General features: G+C 35.7%; 2 protein-coding genes and 1 pseudogene across 3 annotated transcripts; all 3 read right to left on the reverse strand.

Moving 5' to 3' along the window:
• Positions 1 to 447: 447 nt before the first annotated feature.
• On the reverse strand, positions 448 to 5373 carry LOC111799174 (serine hydroxymethyltransferase 2, mitochondrial). Its single transcript, XM_023682595.2, has 15 exons — positions 5205 to 5373; positions 5065 to 5112; positions 4329 to 4415; positions 4117 to 4238; positions 3951 to 4027; positions 3461 to 3585; positions 3153 to 3245; positions 2962 to 3054; positions 2663 to 2860; positions 1946 to 2050; positions 1793 to 1858; positions 1625 to 1702; positions 1112 to 1223; positions 885 to 998; positions 448 to 754 (listed from the first exon to the last, which is right to left on the reverse strand). Exons 1-15 carry the CDS (start codon positions 5289 to 5291, stop codon positions 606 to 608), a joined length of 1554 nt encoding a protein of 517 aa, XP_023538363.2. The 5' UTR covers positions 5292 to 5373; the 3' UTR covers positions 448 to 605.
• A 2455-nt stretch (positions 5374 to 7828) lies between these two features.
• LOC147791578 (pentatricopeptide repeat-containing protein At1g11290, chloroplastic-like) lies at positions 7829 to 10570 on the reverse strand (annotated as a pseudogene). The gene is made up of 4 exons (XR_015421687.1): positions 10214 to 10570; positions 9499 to 9976; positions 8507 to 8805; positions 7829 to 8368 (listed from the first exon to the last, which is right to left on the reverse strand). The product of XR_015421687.1 is annotated as a pentatricopeptide repeat-containing protein At1g11290, chloroplastic-like (transcript).
• A 673-nt stretch (positions 10571 to 11243) lies between these two features.
• On the reverse strand, positions 11244 to 19446 carry LOC111799175 (serine hydroxymethyltransferase 2, mitochondrial). Its single transcript, XM_023682596.2, has 17 exons — positions 19299 to 19446; positions 19125 to 19189; positions 17457 to 18986; positions 17317 to 17364; positions 15808 to 15894; positions 15594 to 15715; positions 15428 to 15504; positions 14910 to 15034; positions 14221 to 14313; positions 14031 to 14123; positions 13539 to 13736; positions 13124 to 13228; positions 12736 to 12879; positions 12345 to 12456; positions 11889 to 12002; positions 11641 to 11802; positions 11244 to 11512 (listed from the first exon to the last, which is right to left on the reverse strand). Exons 3-16 carry the CDS (start codon positions 17535 to 17537, stop codon positions 11660 to 11662), a joined length of 1542 nt encoding a protein of 513 aa, XP_023538364.2. The 5' UTR covers positions 17538 to 18986; positions 19125 to 19189; positions 19299 to 19446; the 3' UTR covers positions 11244 to 11512; positions 11641 to 11659.
• Between the last annotated feature and the right edge of the window lie 500 nt (positions 19447 to 19946).

Genomic DNA, 19946 nt, shown 5'->3' on the forward strand with positions numbered 1-19946 from the left:
GATGTGGCTCGGAGATGAACATGAACCAAGATAAAAACTAGTGGGTATGTGACATTTGAGTCCAAGGAGAGTAACGTGACCATGTTGCAGGAGATATAAAGGAAAGCCGGAGCCATCAAGTGTCGAATTTGGATTCCGAATCATGAACATGGGTCGTTACATTTACGCTCCAATTAATATTGATTTCTACCTTTTGGCCATTTATTTATATTTATTAGTATACAATAGTAGAAAATAATTCATTACACTCCTTGCAATCGGCCCGTAATGCCTCCCTCCAAAAACGGGTGGAATGCTCTCAAAATCCATTCACTTGTATACTGTTCGATTGAGTTCAGATCGTTCACTCTTTTTAATTTGGCACCAAAAAGGTAATATCGAGATTTTGGTTACGTTATCTTTTAAGATCAGTGTACAGTCGAGATTTTATATTGGAAATTCGAAAAATACTGTTCACAAGAGACATTTATTTATGCATGTAAGCGGTTTAGCAACTAATCAACAACACAAATTTATAATGACTTTTCAAGCACTGGGTTTTAACGAATAGCTGCCATTTATTAGCATACTGTCTAACCCGACTCGGCTGCCAATAAAACTGTTCTTCAGTCTCTATATTTCATTGTCTCTTTCTCAAAACCTACCGTTGGAAATTGCTTGGAAAACTCCTCAACCTCACGTCGGAGTTTTGAAATTTCAGATTGGAATTCTTTATTTGATTGCACGGTTGCTTTGAAATCCTTCAACTTAGCACCTGCATTCACGATTGAGTATGTCAAAGGATTCTAAAAGATAGAGAGCCAACAAATGGGCGATAATGTGAGACGAGAGAGTTCAATATATTTTAATGCAGATCGGATGATTGTTACGATCGAAAATCCGACCTTTAGGCTCAGCAGCCTTAATCTTCAAGGCTAACTTCAAAGCTTCATCAAAGAATTCAGCTACTTTCACAAAATCTGCTTCGAGGAAGCCTCTGGAAGTAAGAGCAGGGGTTCCTATATACACAAAATTTATAGTATTATGATAGTCTATACTCTTATTCAGTATCGGATATGTTATATTACATGACATGACATATTATTTTATATCATGAACTCGAAAGTCATACCCATACGAATGCCACTCGGAGAAATGGCAGACACGTCCCCTGGAACTGTGTTCTTGTTAGCTGCAATATGCACCCAATCCAAAACCTTTTCCACTCTCGAGCCATCAATACCCTGTATAGGTTGAAAATAGATTAAATTACAAATTTAGTCCCCAAACTTTTAAATTTGTCTCTTTGGTCTTTAAACTTGTATGATAAATCCTTTGAAGTTCCAATTTTGTCTTTCATAAGTAATTTTAAAAAGTATCTAATCCGTCCTTCAACTTTTAGTTTTGTGATCAATAAGTCATTGAATTTTCAGTAATAAATAATAGATCCTTGACTCATTCGTTAATTTTTTTTAATCTAAAAGCATCGGTTAAATTTTTAAAGTTTTAAATGCTTTATTAGAATGACTTTCTAACACTTGAAAAGTTATTCCAAATAGAATTTTACTATCAGTTAAACCGTCAATAAAATTACGTGGATGAGAAGTATAATAGTTATAACGAAGAACCAGAAGTCACCCTTTACCTTATTTTTCAAATTCACGAGGAGTAAATGATTATCAGTTCCACCAGATACAAGTTCATAGCCCTTCTCAATCAAACACTGCATAAACAATGAATTTGACACAGTAAACTACACTGATTTAAGCAAAGAATTTAAAGCAGTGAGAAAAACATGCACTAGTCTGTATACCTGAGCAAATCTTGAAGAATTATTGAGAACCTGTTGTTGGTAGGCTTTGTATTCCGGAGTTGTGGCCTATTGTAATATGGTAAAGAACAGAAATAACATGAATGAAAACAATTTATTTCTGTTACCGAGGATGTTTTGAATTAAATAAACAACCTGCTTTAGCGCAATCGCCAGACCAGCAATTTTATGGTTGTGTGGGGAACCTTGAAAACCAGGGAAGACAGCGCCATTGATTTTGTCTTCATAGTCATAAAGCACCTTGTTGAGGATTATTGGAAGTGAGTCCCACGTTAGTTAATTTAGTGGAAGATCATGAGTTTATAAGTGGGGAATACTATCTCCATTGGTATGAGGCTTTCCACGTTAGTTAATTTAGTGGAAGATCATGAGTTTATAAGTGGGGAATACTATCTCCATTGGTATGAGGCCTTTTGGAAAGCCCAAAGCAAAGCCATTAGAGCTTATGCTCAAAGTGGACAATATCATACCATTGCGGAGACTCGTGATTCCTAACATGATATCAGAGCTATGCCCTGAACTTAGCCATGTCAATAGAATCCTCATTGAACAAAGAATTGTGAGCCTCGAAGGTGTAGTCAAAAGTGACTATAGTGTCGAACAAAGGGTGTACTTTGTTCGAGAGCTCGAGAGAAAGGAGTCAAGCCTCGATTAAGGAGAGGCTTATAATGTACTACTTTGTTCGAGGGGAGGATTGTTGAGGATTGTTAGAAGTAAATCCCACCTTGCTTTAAGTGGAATATCATGGATTTATGTGGGCTTTTGGGAAGCCCAAACCAAAGGCATGTTGAAATATTAGACAACAAATAAAGTTTGGTTATTTTTTTAGCTACATTTTTACGTCTCACTTACTTCCTCTCCTTTTTTGTTGATCTCTTTAACGCCCTTTCGATAGAAAATCAAAGCCCCTCGTGGTCCACCTAAGGACTTATTTGTGGTCGTTGTCACAATATCAGCATATTCAAAAGGAGATGGAATAACGTCTGCTGCCACTAAACCAGCAAGGTGTGCCATATCAGCCATCATGATTGCCTTATATTTGTCACAGATCTGTCACGACGAAATCAAATGTTATGCTACAAATGTAAAAGTAAAACCCTGGTGGAGATATTCCAAAATGTAATTCATAGCCAAGCAAAGGAAGAAGAAACCTTTCGAATTCGTGCATAATCATAGAGACGAGCGTAGGCAGTTGCACCAGCAACAATGAGTTTTGGTCGAAACAAAGATGCACTTCTCTCCATCTGCATATAAGTTTTGATTATTTGGATTGCAGTTTCAAGAAAAATCAATAGGATATCAGTATACAATTCATTCAAACGGTACAGAAGCATTTGCTAACCCCATCATAGTCAATGTAACCAGTTCTCTCATCCAACCTATATGGCATTGTCTCGAAGAACATTGAAACAAGAGAAACTTTCTTGGTAGCAGTCTGCAAAAGTTCGAAGAAACATATACAAATATGAAATCACTTACAAGCTCATGTTCTCGATGATAGTTCGGTTTCTTACGAAGAAAATCTAAAAGGAAACGTTCATAATTTTTAAGATCGTAGTAACTCAGTTTAAACTTTGCCTACTTTTCCCGAACAAATTTGTAACTAAACCAAAAACTAACCTGTACTACATTTGAAAATTAAGGACCTACCTGATAACCGTGCGAAAGGTGTCCACCATGTGGTAAATCAAGAGACATTATCCTCTCGTGAGGTTTTAATAATGCACTGTATGTCAGAAAGTTGGCTATAGATCCAGTGAAAGTCTGCACGTTAACTACAAACAAAAGAACATGTTCAGTTAATCAACTTCATATTGAGAAAATTCTGAAACTATTTGCAAATGTGCAGCTGAATCACAAGAAACTCGGGGAAATTCCAGCCTAACTTGTTGAGGATTATTGGGAGTGAGTCCCACGTTGGTTAATTTAGTGGAAGATCATGAGTTTATAAGTGAGAAATACTATCTCCATTGGTACGAGGCATTTTGGGGAAGCCCAAAGTAAAGCCATGAGAGCTCATGCTTAAAGTGGACAATATCATACCATCCGTGATTCCTAACATAACTTAGGAGATAAAGATACCCATTACGCTCCCTACTAAGAAAAGATCATAATAATAAGATATGAACAATTATGCTACCTCCCCATTTTGCAGGGTCCAAACGGAAAGCTTCAAACACACGTTTCTTGCACAAGTTCTCGATGATATCAGCGTACCTAAATCCATTTTGGGTTTGTAATTAATTCAAACAGGAATCGAACAAATGAAATTGTAGTGTAGAATTGAAATAGATTGATTGACAGACTCAGTTCCTCCATAGTATCTGGCACCCGGATATCCTTCACTATATGAATTGGTCAATATCGAACCAACTGCTTCCATTACTGCTCTTGGGCAGAAATTCTCCGAAGGTATAAGCTCAAGACCCTTCAAATTAAAAAACGACTTGAAGCTAAGCTCAACTCAATTCAACCGACCATTTCAATTAAAAAATAAAACAAAAAAAGAAAAAAAAACCTGGAATTGACGAGCTTTCTCAAGCTCAATGATGTCTGCCACATCGGGAGCAATGACCTCCATGGGGGAGTTCAGCTGCTTAATCCACTGCAAAAGTAAAAGGAAAAAAAAATCTAAATTGTATATGTTGTCCACGTCCGTTAATTTAGAGAATGTTCTTAGGTTTATAATCAAATAATACTATCAGGCCGGTTGGGAAGCCTAAAGCAAAGCCATGAGAGCTTATGCTGGACAATATCATACTACTGTGGACAGTCGTGTTCCTCTAACTTGATATTAGAGTCATGTCCTAAACTTAGTCATACCAATAGAATCCTCAAATGTGGAACAAAGGACTCCAAAAGAAGAGGAGCCAAAGCCTCGATAAAGGAGAGGCAAAGTTAGTCATACCAATAGAATCCTCAAATGTGGAACAAAGGACTCCAAAAGAAGAGGAGTCAAAGTCTCGATAAAGGAGAGACTTACTTTGTTCGAGGGGAGGTGTTGGTGGATGAAAATCTCGTATTGTTAAATTATTTGTGCATATAAAAAAATATAGACATAATATTCTTTTTCTTTTTAGTTTATTTTTAAATTTTGATTTTTATCAAATAAAAAAAAAACACACACACATTGAAAAATTGAAAATATTTATCTGTGATATTTATAATTAATTAAATTAATACAACAATTTTGACATAAAATAAATATAATTTTTTTAAAAAAAAAAAGAAAATCAAAGAAATGGAGTGCTCACCGTAGCTCGAGCTTCCCTTTCCTCCGCCGTGGACCTGCAAACAGAAGACTGTGGCCAAAGAAAACCGACGGAAAATTTGGGCATCAAAACAGAAAAATCATAGATATTATGAATTAACGGCGAGGAGAGAGAAAAACAACCATGTGACGGAGGAGGAACCGCCCATTCACCGGAGCAACGTTGGGTTTCATGACGCCGACGGCTACTTTTCTTAGAAACATTGCCATTGGTTTCCGCCGGCGATTGCCTCCACCGATATGAAAAATGTTTTAAAAAATATAAACTGTTTTTTTCTTTTTTTCTTATACTATAATGTTAACTAATTCATTCCATATATATATAGGGATTATGGGAGATATTAGAAAGCATTTTTAATGGATAGATTTGAGATTTTTTTTTCTTTTTCTAGTCCTCCTATTCCTTTTTTAAATTACCTTTGATTCCCAAAAATTTAGAACATTTCGTTAAATTCAATACTTTTGTCATTAAAAAAAAATATATAAAAATTAATGGATTTAATATTATTTTAATTAAAAGATAGAAATTTGATTAAAATATATTTTAATATTCGCGAGTCAGTTGCTAATTTTTAATAAAATTCTCTAATAAAGTTTCATAACGGTTTTATATTTTAAATTGGTCAAAATATTGAAAGGTAAATTTGGAATAAATTTGAAAATGATAAATATATAAATATTTAAAGTTTTAATGTTTGATTCATGTATTTACATTTAAAGTTCTTTTTAGTTGTTCGGAGGGTATGTTGAGGATTGTTGGAGGGAGTTTCACATTTGTTAATTTAGGTAATGGTCATGGGTTTATAGGTAAGGAATATATCTCCATTGTTACGAAGCCTTTTGGAGAAGCCCAAAGTAAAATCATCGGAAGTTATGCTCAAAGTGGACAATATCATATCATTATGGGGGTCGTTATTCCTAACAGGGTCCGACTCAAGCTCATGGCCGAGAAGTCTAATGTAAATTTCAACCCAAATTATTGCTTCCTTCTTAGTTTCCTGGCTTAATATTTACGCGTGTGTACGTGTATGTATATTATATATATATATATGTGTGTGTTAACAACACTTCATTTGAAGTCAAAGAGGTAAAAAAAAAAAAAAAAAAAAAAAAAAAAAAATCAAATTATCAGGGTCTAGAAGAATATTAATAGATATGTTTGAGAAATTTTATTTGTCCTCCCATTTAAATTTAAATTTAAATTTATTTGATTCTGAAGCTTTTAAATATTCTGTTCATGTTCTAAGTTTGTCAAATGTTTTTTTTTCCACATTCATTGTAACAATTTCTTATTTTCTTTTCTAGAAAAAGAGTTATATGATTGTGACATTTTGTTTTAATGGTAGAAGACATTGATAAAGAATATTGGTGGCAAAGGAAAAAATTTAACCTCTTTTTGGCTCTAAGTTTCCAGAACAAAGCAAAAGTAAATACAAGAAGACTTACTTGGGTTTAGATAGGATTTCTGAAATCTCCAACTCGTCCACGCCATTATCTTGATCACATTATGTCTCGTCTATTAAAAAAGAAAAATAAAAATAATTTGGTAAGTAATTAATTTGATCAGTAGCCAACTTGTTTAAATAAATTCTATTAATTATTTTTTTTACGTATATTATAAGTTTTATTTGTAATGGATTATTTATAGGTTTTTGGTCTAGATCCGTCCTCGGTCCAACCATTATATTGTCTTTTAGGCTCATCTACTAGGGTCTCTCTATTAGTGTTAATATATTCTAGCTAACCTTAAACTTTATTTGTTGGTTCTGATTATGCTTACTACAAATTTCGGATTCGTAGTAAGACTTGTTCTCAGTCAAATACGACCTATGTACTAAAATCTTTGGTGGCCTAAAATAGTACGAAAATCAAGAATACTCATTGTTCCTAACTTAACACACAAGGCGTCTACTAGAAGTTTTGTCCTTATTAGAAGAAAATAAGTTTCTTGAAATTTTCAATTTCGAATCGTATCCCTACAAAAAAGAATATTGCAAGTCAAAAGACTACTTCACCTAATCATTCGAATCTTTGTTTCGTAGTCTCTAAATTATACGCCCTCTGGTTCTGGTTGAACCCTAACACCGTACTCCAATTTTGACTCTATATGACCTAATATATGTATAAAACTATGTCGAATCCTTCCTGAAACGTAACCTAGAATTGGATCCTCATTGGGAAGTGATTGGGAAGTGATTCAGTAATTAAATCTGCATAAATCCTTTTTTGTTCTTTCATTCCAGATGAAACCCGTGGCTACATAAATCCTTTTTTGTTCTTTCATTCCAGATGAAACCCGTGGGATTAGTAGACTAAGAATACTCATACATATCTCATATCATAACAAGCTCAAGTTCCCACGTGCCCCCAACACGCTGTTTCATGTGCCCCAACTTTGGGCACTTGCACCTCGCGCGCCTCATAGCTCACGTCTTCTTCTTCCTCGAGAGCTTCCTCCACATTTTTCAGATCTTTTTGATTATTTCTTCTATGTCCTTTTCATGATAATTTGAGTTAGGATTGTCTAAGATTGTTGAGAATTGTTGGGAGTGAGTCCCACGGCTAATTTAGGAAATGATCATGGGTTTACTAGTAAAGGAATACATCTCCATCAGTACGAGACTTTTTGGGGAAGCTCAAAGCAAAACCATAAGAACTTATATTCAAAGTGGACTTGTACTGGATCGGTATTTCATTTGGGTTTCTTCTACTACAACATTTTAGATCACAAATCCATTAAGCCCCAAAGTTTCCTTCACCGAACGTGGCCTTGGTTATTCCGTAATCATCAAAGTCAATTATATCAAAGTTCTAGAAGGCATCTCCAAGTAAGTTTTACTTGCCTCATCAATACTTCCACATTTGCTATACATACTAACCAATGCAGTTCCCACAAGAACATCTCCCGAAACACCCCTCTTAATGATCAGAGCATGAATTTGTACCCCTTGTTCTAAGGTTACTAGTCTACAATAAACACTTCAAACACTGGAGAAAGTGAACAGAGAGGTTTCATACCCGAGCGATATAATTTCTGGAGCATATTAAGTGCTATGGATCCACTCTTATGAGCTGCAAGATCATCAGCAGCAACATCCATCATTTTTGCATGACCTGCAATCATCGCATTCCATGTAATCAAAATGAGGGTTTCCATACCTTCGAACAGTTTCTGAGCTTCAATATGCTATCCACATTTCAGGTATAAATACATAGAATTTTTTTTTATAGGTATGCTCGAACCATAATCAAGCTCAATGCTTAGTGAGTGATGTTGGATGAAAGTCCTACGCCGGCTAATTTCTAATCAAGGAATACTCTCTCCATTGAGATGAGGTCTTTTGGGGAAGTCAAAACAAAGTCACGAGAGCTTATGCTCAAAGTGGAAAATATTATACCATTGTAGAGAGTCGCGTTCATCTAACAAGTGAATTTGTGCTCCTAGATCAAATGTTAGCATCAGGCAACAAGTAATCAAGGCACTTGTGAGAGTATATTCATTCGGTTCTACACCTTCTGAGAGCATCTCGACAAAAAAAAACTTGGGACTCCAAACTGCTTGACCTGAAGTCCATGAAATGACGTTCTTTTCCTTAATTTTATGGAAGGCCCTTACAGCAAATTCCAAGCACCCGAATTTAGAATAGAAGCTAGAAAGAGAGTTGCCAATACTAGTACCAAATCTATGTGATATTTGATGATATATGCATGGACTTGTTCAGAATTGTTCGAAAGGAAGTTCCACCTCGGCTAATTAAGAGGATGAACATGGATTTATGAGTAAGGAATACATCTTCATTGGTATGAGGCCATTTGAGAGTTTATGCTCAGAGTGAACAATATCATACTACTGTGGAGAGTCATGGTTCCTAATATGATTATTAAAGTCATGTCCTTAACTTAGTCATGCCAATAACATCCTCAAATGTCCAACAAAGAAGTTGTGAGCCTTGAAGGTGTAGTAAAAAAGTAACTAAAGTGTCAAATAAAATGTGTACTTTGTTAAAGGGCTTCAGAGAAATGAGTCGAGCCTCAATTAAGGGAGGCTATTTGAGGGCATCATAGGCCTCAGGGAAGCTCTATGGTATATTTTGTTCGAGGAGAGGATTGTTGAGGATTGTGGGTGGGAAGTCTCACATTGACTAATATAGATTTATAAGTAAGAAATACATCTCCACTGCTATGAGACTTTTTGGGGAAATCAAAAGTAAAGCCACGAGAGTTTATGTCCAAAGTGGACAATATCATACCATTGTGGAGAGTCGTAGTTCCTAACAGAACTTGCTTCCTCAATGTATTTCCACTACTATGAGACTTTTTGGGGAAATCAAAAGTAAAGCCACGAGAGTTTATGTCCAAAGTGGACAATATCATACCATTATGGAGAGTCGTAGTTCCTAACAGAACTTGCTTCCTCAATTCGATAGATTGCAAGGAAGAACAAGAATTCAACACTATTCGGAGTGTAAAATTTGTAGGATAAGCTCCAGTCTGCAACATTTCGATGAATACTTTAAGGGCAGGCAGAGGCTGCGAATTCTGAACATAACCAGTCACTAGAGTAGTCCATGCAACCGCATTTCTTCTAGGAAAATTATCAAACACCTAGCGAGCATGTTCCATGACTCCACATTTCACATTTCACATTAACAAAAAAACGTCATTACAAATAGGTCTTCATATGTCCCAGTTTTACCGATATGTCCATGGATAATTTCCTTTTCTGCAGCTAAATCGCTGTCTATGGCTATCCATTATTGCAACAAAGGAATATAGTAAGAAGTTTTGACCGTCGTACCTTCTTTCAACAGAGACAGAGCTTCATGCAAGTTCACAATCTTCGGCTCCGCATCAACATTCAGTTGGATTAGCGACTAATACGACACGCTAGCACTCTATACTATATCATAGAATCAACAAATCGACAGCTCAAGAAAACGAAGCAGGCTAAATTCACATTCCATACGCTTAGTTACGAACAAATTAAGTATCCAACACTCAGAATCCACAGTTTCACACTCCAACTCAACTGATCGATCTCGCAAACCAAGAACAGAAGTCCGTAAAATCAATTCGAGGATTTTCAAAAAAGAAAAAATCATGACTCCACCGAAAGCAAGCAAAAAGAGTACCTTATCGTTGAGGAAAAGCTGGTAGAATGTCGCTTTCTTAAGCCGGAATCGAGGTTGAGAGCAGCAGTGAAGGTAACAGAAGGCAAGGAAGCCATGGAAGGAAGAAGGAGAAGGAATTACATAATAATGGCGGGAACCCATGAATTGTGGAGGGAAAAACGTCTTTGTTTCTTCGCTTTACCGTCACCGTACTTTCACTTCCAACTTTCCATTCTTTTCTTTTCTTTTTATTTTTTTCAAATAAATTTGAAGTTTAAAAAATTGTTAAATATTTCTTATAAAACTTGAAAAGTTTAGAGAAATTAATTTTGTAATTTAACCCATGAATTATATATATATATATATATATATATATATATATATATATATATATATTTGTTAAATTATAGGGGACTAACTTTAATTAATTTTCAATTATTTCTTTAAATTTTGAAAAGTTTTTACTTAAAAATATCCTTTCAATTTTAATTTTTTTAAAAATATATTTTCAAATTAATTAAATAATGAAATTAGTTTAGGGGTAAAAATAGTTATTTATAACTAGGGTGTACATGGTCCACGTCTTGGTGGAGGGAAAGTTCAAGTTGGTTGGATTGGTAACCCAACTCAACCCAACCCAACCCTCTATTGTTCCAAACTGAGAAGAGATAAGAAGGGAAGAGAAAAAACTACGGCCAACAGAACAAGTTCGATGAGAAACACAGAGCATAAAAGTTCGATGGAAATAGAACAGAAAGTTGAGTGGAGAGACAATGGGCACGACGTCGACGAAGTCGAGTGGAGAAATAGGAGCAGAGAAGAGAGTCTGACAGAGAAATAAAGAGGTGACCAACGAGCTAGATCGACGTCCGAGATGAGGACATCAACGGAGAAGATGAACACCGTGAGATAAGAACGACGAAGATGAGCACAATGAGATGGATGAAGAGAGAGAAAGTCAATTACAATAATTAATCCAGTCTGCACGTTGAATATTGCATGTGTGCCATCTGATAGGGTCATACAGGATCGGTGGGCTGGTATCAGAATCTACCAGAATATGGATGCTCTTCCATTTTCTTTATTAATATATAATCATAGAAAATAATTCTATCTCAAATATTATTTTGGTTATACAATGTTTTTAAGATCAACAGCGTAAAAAGACGACTTGTAATGAACATTTATTTAGGAAGCTTCAAAGGAAAAAAGACACATCAATTCAGTGGAAACGTACAGATCTATGGGGGGTCAGTGGGCATCATTTTGAAAGGATATTTGCTCGAGGGTCGGAGCCAGCCACCTTAACAATGAAGATATCTGCAAAACATGCCCAAAACTAAAAATCAGACGGTCTAACGGTATTGTGAAGCAATTTAAAAATGACTTTTCAAACGCTTATAAAAGGGGTTTTTAACATTCGACGAGTTAGGGAGAGATGTTCTAACCCGACTCCGTTATTCCGTCTCAATATTTCATTGTCTCTTTATCACAACCTATTGTTGGAAACTGCATGGCAAACTCCTCAACCTCACGTCGTAGCTTTGAAATTTCAGATTGAAATTCTTTATTTGATTTCATGGTTGTCTCGAAATTCTTAAACTTAGCGCCTGTGTTTATAATATTTGAAAACCGAGATTGAGTATGTCAAAGGATTCTAAAAGATAGTAGTTCGATATTATGTTAGAGAACCAACCTTTAGGTTCAGCGGCCTTAATTTTCAAGGCCAACTTCACACCTTCATCAAAAAATTCAGCTATTTGAGCAAAATCCGCTTCGAGTAAGCCTCTCGAAGTCAAAGCAGGAGTTCCTATATACACAAATTTAGATATTAGACCGGTTAAGAATCACGGATCTCCACAGTGGTACGATCTTGTCCACTTTGAGCATAATCTCTCATGGTTTTGCTTTGGGCTTTCCCAAAAGGCCTCGTACCAATGGAGATACTATTCCTTGCTTATAAACCCATGATCATTCCCTAAATTAGCCAGCGTGGGACTCCATCCCAAGAGTCCTCCCATCGAACAAAGTACACTATAGAGCCTCTCTTAAGGTCTATAGAGCCCTCGAACAAGACCAACAATCAGAGCATGAACCCACAAACAAAGAATAGAGGTAGCCGTACTAGAAAATTTTAAAAACAAGGCCATACCCAAACGGATGCCACCAGGAATCACGGCAGATACGTCCCCTGGAACTGTGTTCTTGTTAGCTGCAATACGAACCCATTCCAAAACCTTCTCAACTCTTGACCCATCAATACCCTGCCAAGTCAAGTCAATGACAACATTTATATCATAAGTTCGAAAATACGTCAAATTACAAGTTTAGTTCTCAAACTTTAAATTGTGTTTATTTGGTTATTGAACTTCAAAAAACGTTCGATAAATCCTCGAGCAAGACCTTGAAAATAACTCGGGATGATTGTTAGCTTCAGAATGATTTTTCAGCACTTGAAAAGTCATTTCAAATCGACCTTTAATTTGTCATCACTACATAAACAAAAATATCTAGACGAGAATGAGCAGGAAGTCACCCTTTACCTTATTTTTCAAATCTATAAGGACTAAATGATTATCAGTTCCACCAGATACAAGCTCATACCCCTTCTCAATCAAACACTGAGCAAGTTTTGAAGAATTCCTGAGAACCTGCTGTTGGTAGGCTTTGTATTCCGGAGTCATTGCCTATTGCAACATGGTAAAGAAGAGAAATAAAGCGAATGAAAACAATAGCTAAATCTAGCATTCAGAAACGGAAATAAAATTGGGATCGAAAGTATGTTGGCAACTAATACCTATCAATAAGGAAAATATAAACTAATTAAATACTGAAAATAAAATAAAATATACTATAAATCAAATCATAAAGGAAAGAATATTAAGATATAATATTTAAGATATATTCCATAACTAATATATAAGTCTCGACCTGTTTTAGTGAAATCGCCAGACCGGCTAGTTTTTGGTTGTGTGAGGCACCTTGAACACCAGGAAAGACAGCGTTATTGATTTTGTCTTCATAGACATAGAGCACCTGTTGTAGATTGTAATGAAAATATTAGACAACAAATAACTTTCCCTTGGAACTTATATTTACATCCTAAGAAGCACGAACGACGCCGTAGTTGTTAAGAATTATTGGGAGTGAGTCCCACATTAGTTAATTTAATGGAAGATCATGAGTTTATAAGTGAGGAATACTATCTCCATTGGTATGAGGCCTTTTGGGGAAGCTCAAAACAAAGCCATGAGAGGTTATGCTCAAAGTGGACAATATGATACCATTGTGGTGGAGACTCGTGATTCTTAACAGTAGTAACATGCTCTTTTAAGATCTCACTTACTTCCTCTCCTTTTTTGTTGATCTCTTTAACGCCCTTTCGGAAGAAAATCAGAGCTCCTCGTGGTCCACGTAAGGATTTATTTGTGGTTGTTGTCACAATATCAGCATACTCAAAAGGAGATGGAATAACGTCTGCTGCAACTAAACCAGCAAGATGTGCCATGTCTGCCATCATGATTGCCTTATGTTCGTCACAGATCTATCACAATATTCAACCAAATGTTATGTTCCAAGTTTAAAAGTAAAACCCAGATGGGGATGTTGAGGTTTATTGGGAGTGAGTGTCCCACATTGGTCCAATTCAGTGGAAGATCATGGGTTTATAAGTGAGGAACACTAACTCCATTGGTATGAGGCCTTTTGGGGAAGCTCAAAGCAAAGCCATGAGAGCTTAGGCTTAAAGTGGACAATATCATACCATTGTGGAGAGTCGTGATTCCTAACAGGGGATATTGTATATTGTAATCTATAGGCATGTAGAGGAAGAAGAAACCTTTCGAATTCGTGCATAATCAAACAGACGAGCATAGGCACTTGCACCAGCAACAATGAGTTTTGGTCGAAACAAAGATGCACTTCTCTCCATCTGCGTATGAGTTTTGATTATTAGGATTGCAGTTTCAAGAAAAATCAACGGAATATCAATATACAATTCGTTCAATAGTACAGAAGCATTTCCTGACCCCATCATAGTCAATGTAACCAGTTTTCTCATCCAACCTATAATGCATTGTCTCGAAGAATAATGAAACAGCAGAAACTTTCTTGGTAGCCGTCTGCAAAAGTTCAAAGAAACATATATAAATACACACGTTTCAAAAGTTCACATGACCATATGAAATCACCCAAAGCAGCTAGTGATTAAATTATAAAGTTAATCCTTTTGGTTTGGAGAGAGCTAGATAATTTCATCCATTTGGTTTGATACAACTTCATAAATAGTCTCTACTATTAGCCGTCGCTAACAAATTCATGTTCTCAATGAAAAGAGAACCGTAACGGCCCAGGCCCACCGCTAGCAGATATTGTCCTCTTTGGGCTTTCTCTTTCGGGCTTCCCCTCAAGGTTTTTAAAAACGTTTTTTTAGAGTTACACAACGGAACTGGTGCTCATCCAGATACTATCCTCTTTGAGTTTTCCCTTCTAGGCTTCCCCTCAAGGTTTTTGGACTTTCCCTTATAGGCTTCCCCATTACGCGTTTACTAGGGAGAGGTTTCCACACCCTTATAAAGGTGTTTTGTTCTCCTCCTCAAACGACGTGGGACATCACAAGAACTATAGGTCAAAATTCTATCTTTTAACATCATTGGGATTAAATCAAATTTGTGCTTTAACCAAAAACTAATACGTATTAGATTTGAAAATTAAGCACCTGATAACCATGAGAAAGGTGTCCACCATGTGGTAAATCAAGAGACAGTATCCTCTCATGAGGTTTTAATAATCCAGTATATGTCTGAAAGTTAGCTATGGATCCAGTGAGAGTCTGCACGTTAACTAAAAACAATAGAGCATGCTCAGTTAGTCAACTTCATACTAGTTCTGAAAATGTTCGCAAATATACAGCTGAATCACAAGAAACTCGAGAAAAGAAAATACGTAAATAGACAGAATTTGAAACAAAATTTGATCATAACCATTGGACAACATGTAACGACCCAGATCCACCGCTAGCAGATATTGTCCTCTTTGGGCTTTCCCTTTCGGGCTTCCCCTCAAGGCTTTAAAACGCGTCTGCTAGGGGAAGCTAGGGAAAGGTTTCCACACCCTTAATAATGGGGGTTTGTTCTCCTCCCCAACCAATGTGGGATATCACACAACAAGTGTTGTTAAGCTTGCTCTCGATTGTTAGTACTAAAATGAATAAGATAATGATGATGATAATGATACCTCCCCATTTTGCAGGATCCAAACGAAAAACTTGTAGAGCACGTTCCATGCACCAGTTTTCAATGATGTCCACATACCTAAATCCATTTGGGGTTTATCATTAGTTAAAACAGGAATAGAATAAAGGAAATTGTAGCGTGGAATTGAGATAGAATGATTGACAGACTCAGTTCCTCCACTGTATCTGGCACCGGGATATCCATCACTAGATGAATTGGTCATAATCGAACCAATTGCTTCCATCACTGCTCTTGAGCAGAAATTCTCTGACGCTATAACTTCAAGACCCTTCACATTTATAAATGAATTGCACAAGAATTAACCACGAACCTAGCTCAAATCAATTCAATGGAGCATTAAAAAAGAAAAAGAAAAAAAACCTTGAATTGACGAGCTTTCTCAAGCTCAATGATGTCTACCACCTCCGGAGCAACGACCTCCATGGGGTCGTTCAGCTGCTTAACCCACTGAAACCAAAATTAATTAACCGTTAGGAATCACGAGTCTCTACAATGGTATGATATTATCCACTTTGAACATAAGCTCTCATGGTTTTGCTTTCGGCTTCCCCAAAAGGCCTCATACCAATGGAGAGAGTATTATTTGTTTATAATCCCATGATCATTCCCTAAATTAGCCGATGTGGGACTTTCATCATCCAACACCTCCCCTCGAACAAAGCACGTCTCCCCTTAATCGAGGCTCGACTCCTTTGGAGTCTTAGTCACTTTTTACTGCCTTCGAAGAGGCTTGACTCCTTTTTCTTTTGGAGTTCTTTGTTCGACATTTGAGGATTTACCAATCTATTGTCACGACTAAGTTTAGGGCATGACTCTAGTACCATGTTAGACGAACACGACTCTCTACAATGGTATGAGGCTTTTTGGGGAAGCCCAAAGCAAAGCCGTGAAAGCTTATGCTCAAAGTGGACAATATTATACCATTGTAGAGTCGTATTCGTCTAACAACTTAATTCTTTTATGGTTAAAAATATATTTTGATGGGCATTCATTTATTTCGCGCTTAATATCTTTATTTATTCTAAATTAACATATCAGAACGCTATCTTATGTGTTAATTTTAACATGTAACTTATTGTATTTGTATCATACTATGAAAAAAATGTTTTCTTATAACGTATATAATTAATTTTGTTATACTAATTATTTACCATTAAAAGCTTATAATAATTTATTATATTCATTTATTTGAAGGTAGTTATTAAGATAGATGGCTAAATAAATTAAAAATACGCTAAAATTATGACATATGATTCATAATATATTTTTTAATGAAGAAAATTAAATCTAGGTGGATAAAATTGTTTTAATAATTTGACTTAATAATAATAAACTAACTAATCATAATTAATTATCTATAAATAATTAATACGTAATTATAAAAATTAAATCGAAATATTATTTATTTATATAAAATTTTGATACGCTAAACGTCTTTTTAAAAATAAAAATATAATTATTTATAATAATTAATACATCAAATAAAAAATTGATTTAAACATCTAATAGTTACCTTCTATTTTCAAAAAATAAAAAATCAATAATTCTGTTTTTTAAAAAATAGAAAACATAAAAATAAAAATAAAATAAAATAACTTTTAAATAACATGATAGTGATATCAAAGGGTGCTGCATGTCCCCCGTCATGGGTTCGTTTTCACAATTTTCCGCTTAAATAATATACTTTTTTTCAAGAAATAAATGAAATTATATTACACAAAATAAACACAATTTCAAAATATGTTTAACTAAAAAAATATAAATATTTTTTCGAGTCATATTTATAATTGAATAATTTAATATTAATAATTTTGGGATTAAATAAATGTATTTAAAAAATAATAATAATAATAGAAATGGAATGCTCACAGTAGCTCGAGCCTCCCTTTCCTCCGCCGTGGACCCGTACCGAGAAGACTGCGACCATAGAAAACCGATGGAAAATTTAGACATCAAGAAAGAAAAATCATAGAAATTATGAACTGGCGGCGAGGAGAGAGAAAAACAACCATGTGACGGAGGAGGAACCGCCCATTCGCCGGAGCAACATTGAGTTTCGTAGCACCGACGGCGACTCTTCTTAGAAACATTGCCTTTGGTTTCCGCCGGTGATCGTCTTCTCCGATATGGATTTTTTTTTTTCTTTTACTACAATATTAACTAATTTGTACCATATATACATGTATATATATATATAGGGATTATGAAGAGGATAAACTCGTTTATTATTATTATTATTATTATTATTATTATTATTTTGTTTAAGATAATAATTAAAAAAATAATTTTAATGGATAGATTTGAGCAATTTTATTCTAGCCCTCCTATTACTTTAAAATTACAATTGATTCCCAAAAGTTTTAAAAGGTTTAAAGTTTTGTCTTTGTATGTGATTAAGTTCTATATTTTTGTGATTTAAAAAAGTAGACTTTAACTTCATGGTAAAGTTTATTTGATTAAAAAAGTATTATTTTGACCTATTTTAGAAAGCATCTCAAAACTTTTGGGGAAATATATTAAATAATCAAAAGTAAAGATTCCCCACATTTATTCCCTCCTTCCAAAAGTAGTACTTACTTTTGTTTCATCCTAGAGCTGTACTTACTTTTGTTTCATCCTAGAGCTTTCTGTCAAAGTTTTATAACGTGTATGCTAGGGAGAAATTTTCATACTTGAATGTTTTTGTCATGACCCGACTTTCGAGGCTTTCCCTATTTGTAACGGCCCAGATCTACCCCTAGCAGATATTGTCCTCCTTGGATTTCCCCTCAACGGTTAGAAGGGTTTCCAGACCCTTATAAATGGTGGTTTGTTCTCCTCTCCAAACAATGTGGGACATCACAATCCACCCCCTTCGGGGTCCAGCGTCTTCGTTGGCACTCTTTCCTTCCTCCAATCGATGTGGGACCGCCTCCAAATCCACCCCTTTTGGGGCCCAATGTCCTTACTGGCACACCGCCTCGTGTCTACCCCCCTTCGAGGAACAACGAGAAGGCTGGCACATCGTTCGATGTCTGGCTCTGATACCATTTGTAACGGCCTAGATCCACCGCTAGCAAATATTGTCATTTTTGGGCTTCCCCTCAAAGGCTTTAAAACGCGTCTGCTAGCGGAAGGTTTCCACACCCTTATAAATGGTGGTTTGTTCTCCTCTCCAACCAATGTGAGACATCACAGTTCTGTTGCTCTCCCAACTAATGTAGGATTTCATAATAAGTAAACTCCCTAAAATCATAAAATCTATAACCACGAGCCGTTAAATTTTTTTCAAAGGATAGTAAACTAAACAAAAGTATGATGTTAGATTAACTTACCATAATGCTCATTAGTGGTGATTTAACATAGAATTAGAGCGAGCCAATTTACCTATCATATTAAAGAGTCTCACTTACTAACATGAAATCATAACTCATCATTAACTATATATAGTCATTTATCTCTGACTATATCATGCTTCGATCATTTTAAAATATGTTGGTATAAGAAAGTTTAGCATGCGTACCTCGTCAAGAATTGAAGGTTCGAGCAAGCCAATTTACCTATCATATTAAAGAGCTTCGCTAACTAACATGATCATAACTCATCATTAACTATATATAGTCCTTTATCTTTGACGGACTGTATCATGCTTTGATCATTTTAAAATATGTTGGCATAAGAAAGTTTAGTATGCGTACCGGTATTGAAGGTTAAATTTCTTTGGATTACGGCAGGATACTATGAAGCACCCGACACGCTTTGTCTGCCAAAAGCCCACAAAGGTTTTATTATCAACTATGGAAGCTGTAGCTAAATCAATGGGTTTCAAGACACACATTAGCAATTTACAAGGTAATCATTGAAGATCTCACCTGAATCCTTGTCATTCTATCTGGCTATCCACCCTCTAGGAATAAGGCAGGCCCCTCCTGTATTATAATCTTAACTAAGCTTCTGATGAATGCCAAATGAGAGTAGAAGGCCCATCAGCGAGCAAAGACTTCTTATTTCTCAGTTATTATGCAAGTATGTTTCCATTTCCATTTCCTGTTCTTCGACCTTGATCTGAAGTTGCTCCCACGTTCTTTATGGTGAACATTCAGAAATCAGCTGGGGAAACCAGCGAGTACCTTAAGATGGGTCATAGTAGATTTTTCACATCGAATATAGTTGTCGAATGTCAATCGACATCAGCTTAAAGAGTATACTGTTGAGGATTATTGGCGGGGAGTTCCACATCGACTAATTAAAGAGATGATCATGGATTTATAAGGAATATATTTCCATTGGTAGGAGGCCTTTTGAGAAAACCAAAAGCAAAGTCACGTGAGTTTATGCTCAAAGTGGACTATATCATACCATCGTACGAATCGTGGTTCATAACATGTACCACATTTTCTCCTGTTCCCCTCCAAAATTATCCCATTACACTGTTTGAGATATTGAAACCTTCAATTGACACCAGCAAATCAAGAACCGCCAAGAACAAGACTAAAAGACGCTGATTTTGTGTGCATCAA

Source organism: Cucurbita pepo, chromosome 7 (assembly GCF_057944985.1).
Source record: "Cucurbita pepo subsp. pepo isolate OVF chromosome 7, ASM5794498v1, whole genome shotgun sequence".
Taxonomy (NCBI): domain Eukaryota; kingdom Viridiplantae; phylum Streptophyta; class Magnoliopsida; order Cucurbitales; family Cucurbitaceae; genus Cucurbita; species Cucurbita pepo.

Coding starts and splice junctions, on each gene's coding strand:
- LOC111799174 (XM_023682595.2), bottom strand. CDS start 5,291: ATGGCAATGTTTCTAAGAAAAGTAGCCGTCGGCGTCATGAAACCCAAC. Junction 4,239..4,328: donor AGAAAGCTCGTCAATTCCAG/GTTTTTTTTTCT, acceptor TTTAATTTGAAG/GGTCTTGAGCTTATACCTTC. Junction 3,586..3,950: donor GGACCCTGCAAAATGGGGAG/GTAGCATAATTG, acceptor TTTTGTTTGTAG/TTAACGTGCAGACTTTCACT.
- LOC111799175 (XM_023682596.2), bottom strand. CDS start 17,537: ATGTTTCTAAGAAGAGTCGCCGTCGGTGCTACGAAACTCAATGTTGCT. Junction 14,124..14,220: donor GTTACATTGACTATGATGGG/GTCAGGAAATGC, acceptor ACTCATACGCAG/ATGGAGAGAAGTGCATCTTT. Junction 12,457..12,735: donor TTATAGATTTGAAAAATAAG/GTAAAGGGTGAC, acceptor TTGACTTGGCAG/GGTATTGATGGGTCAAGAGT.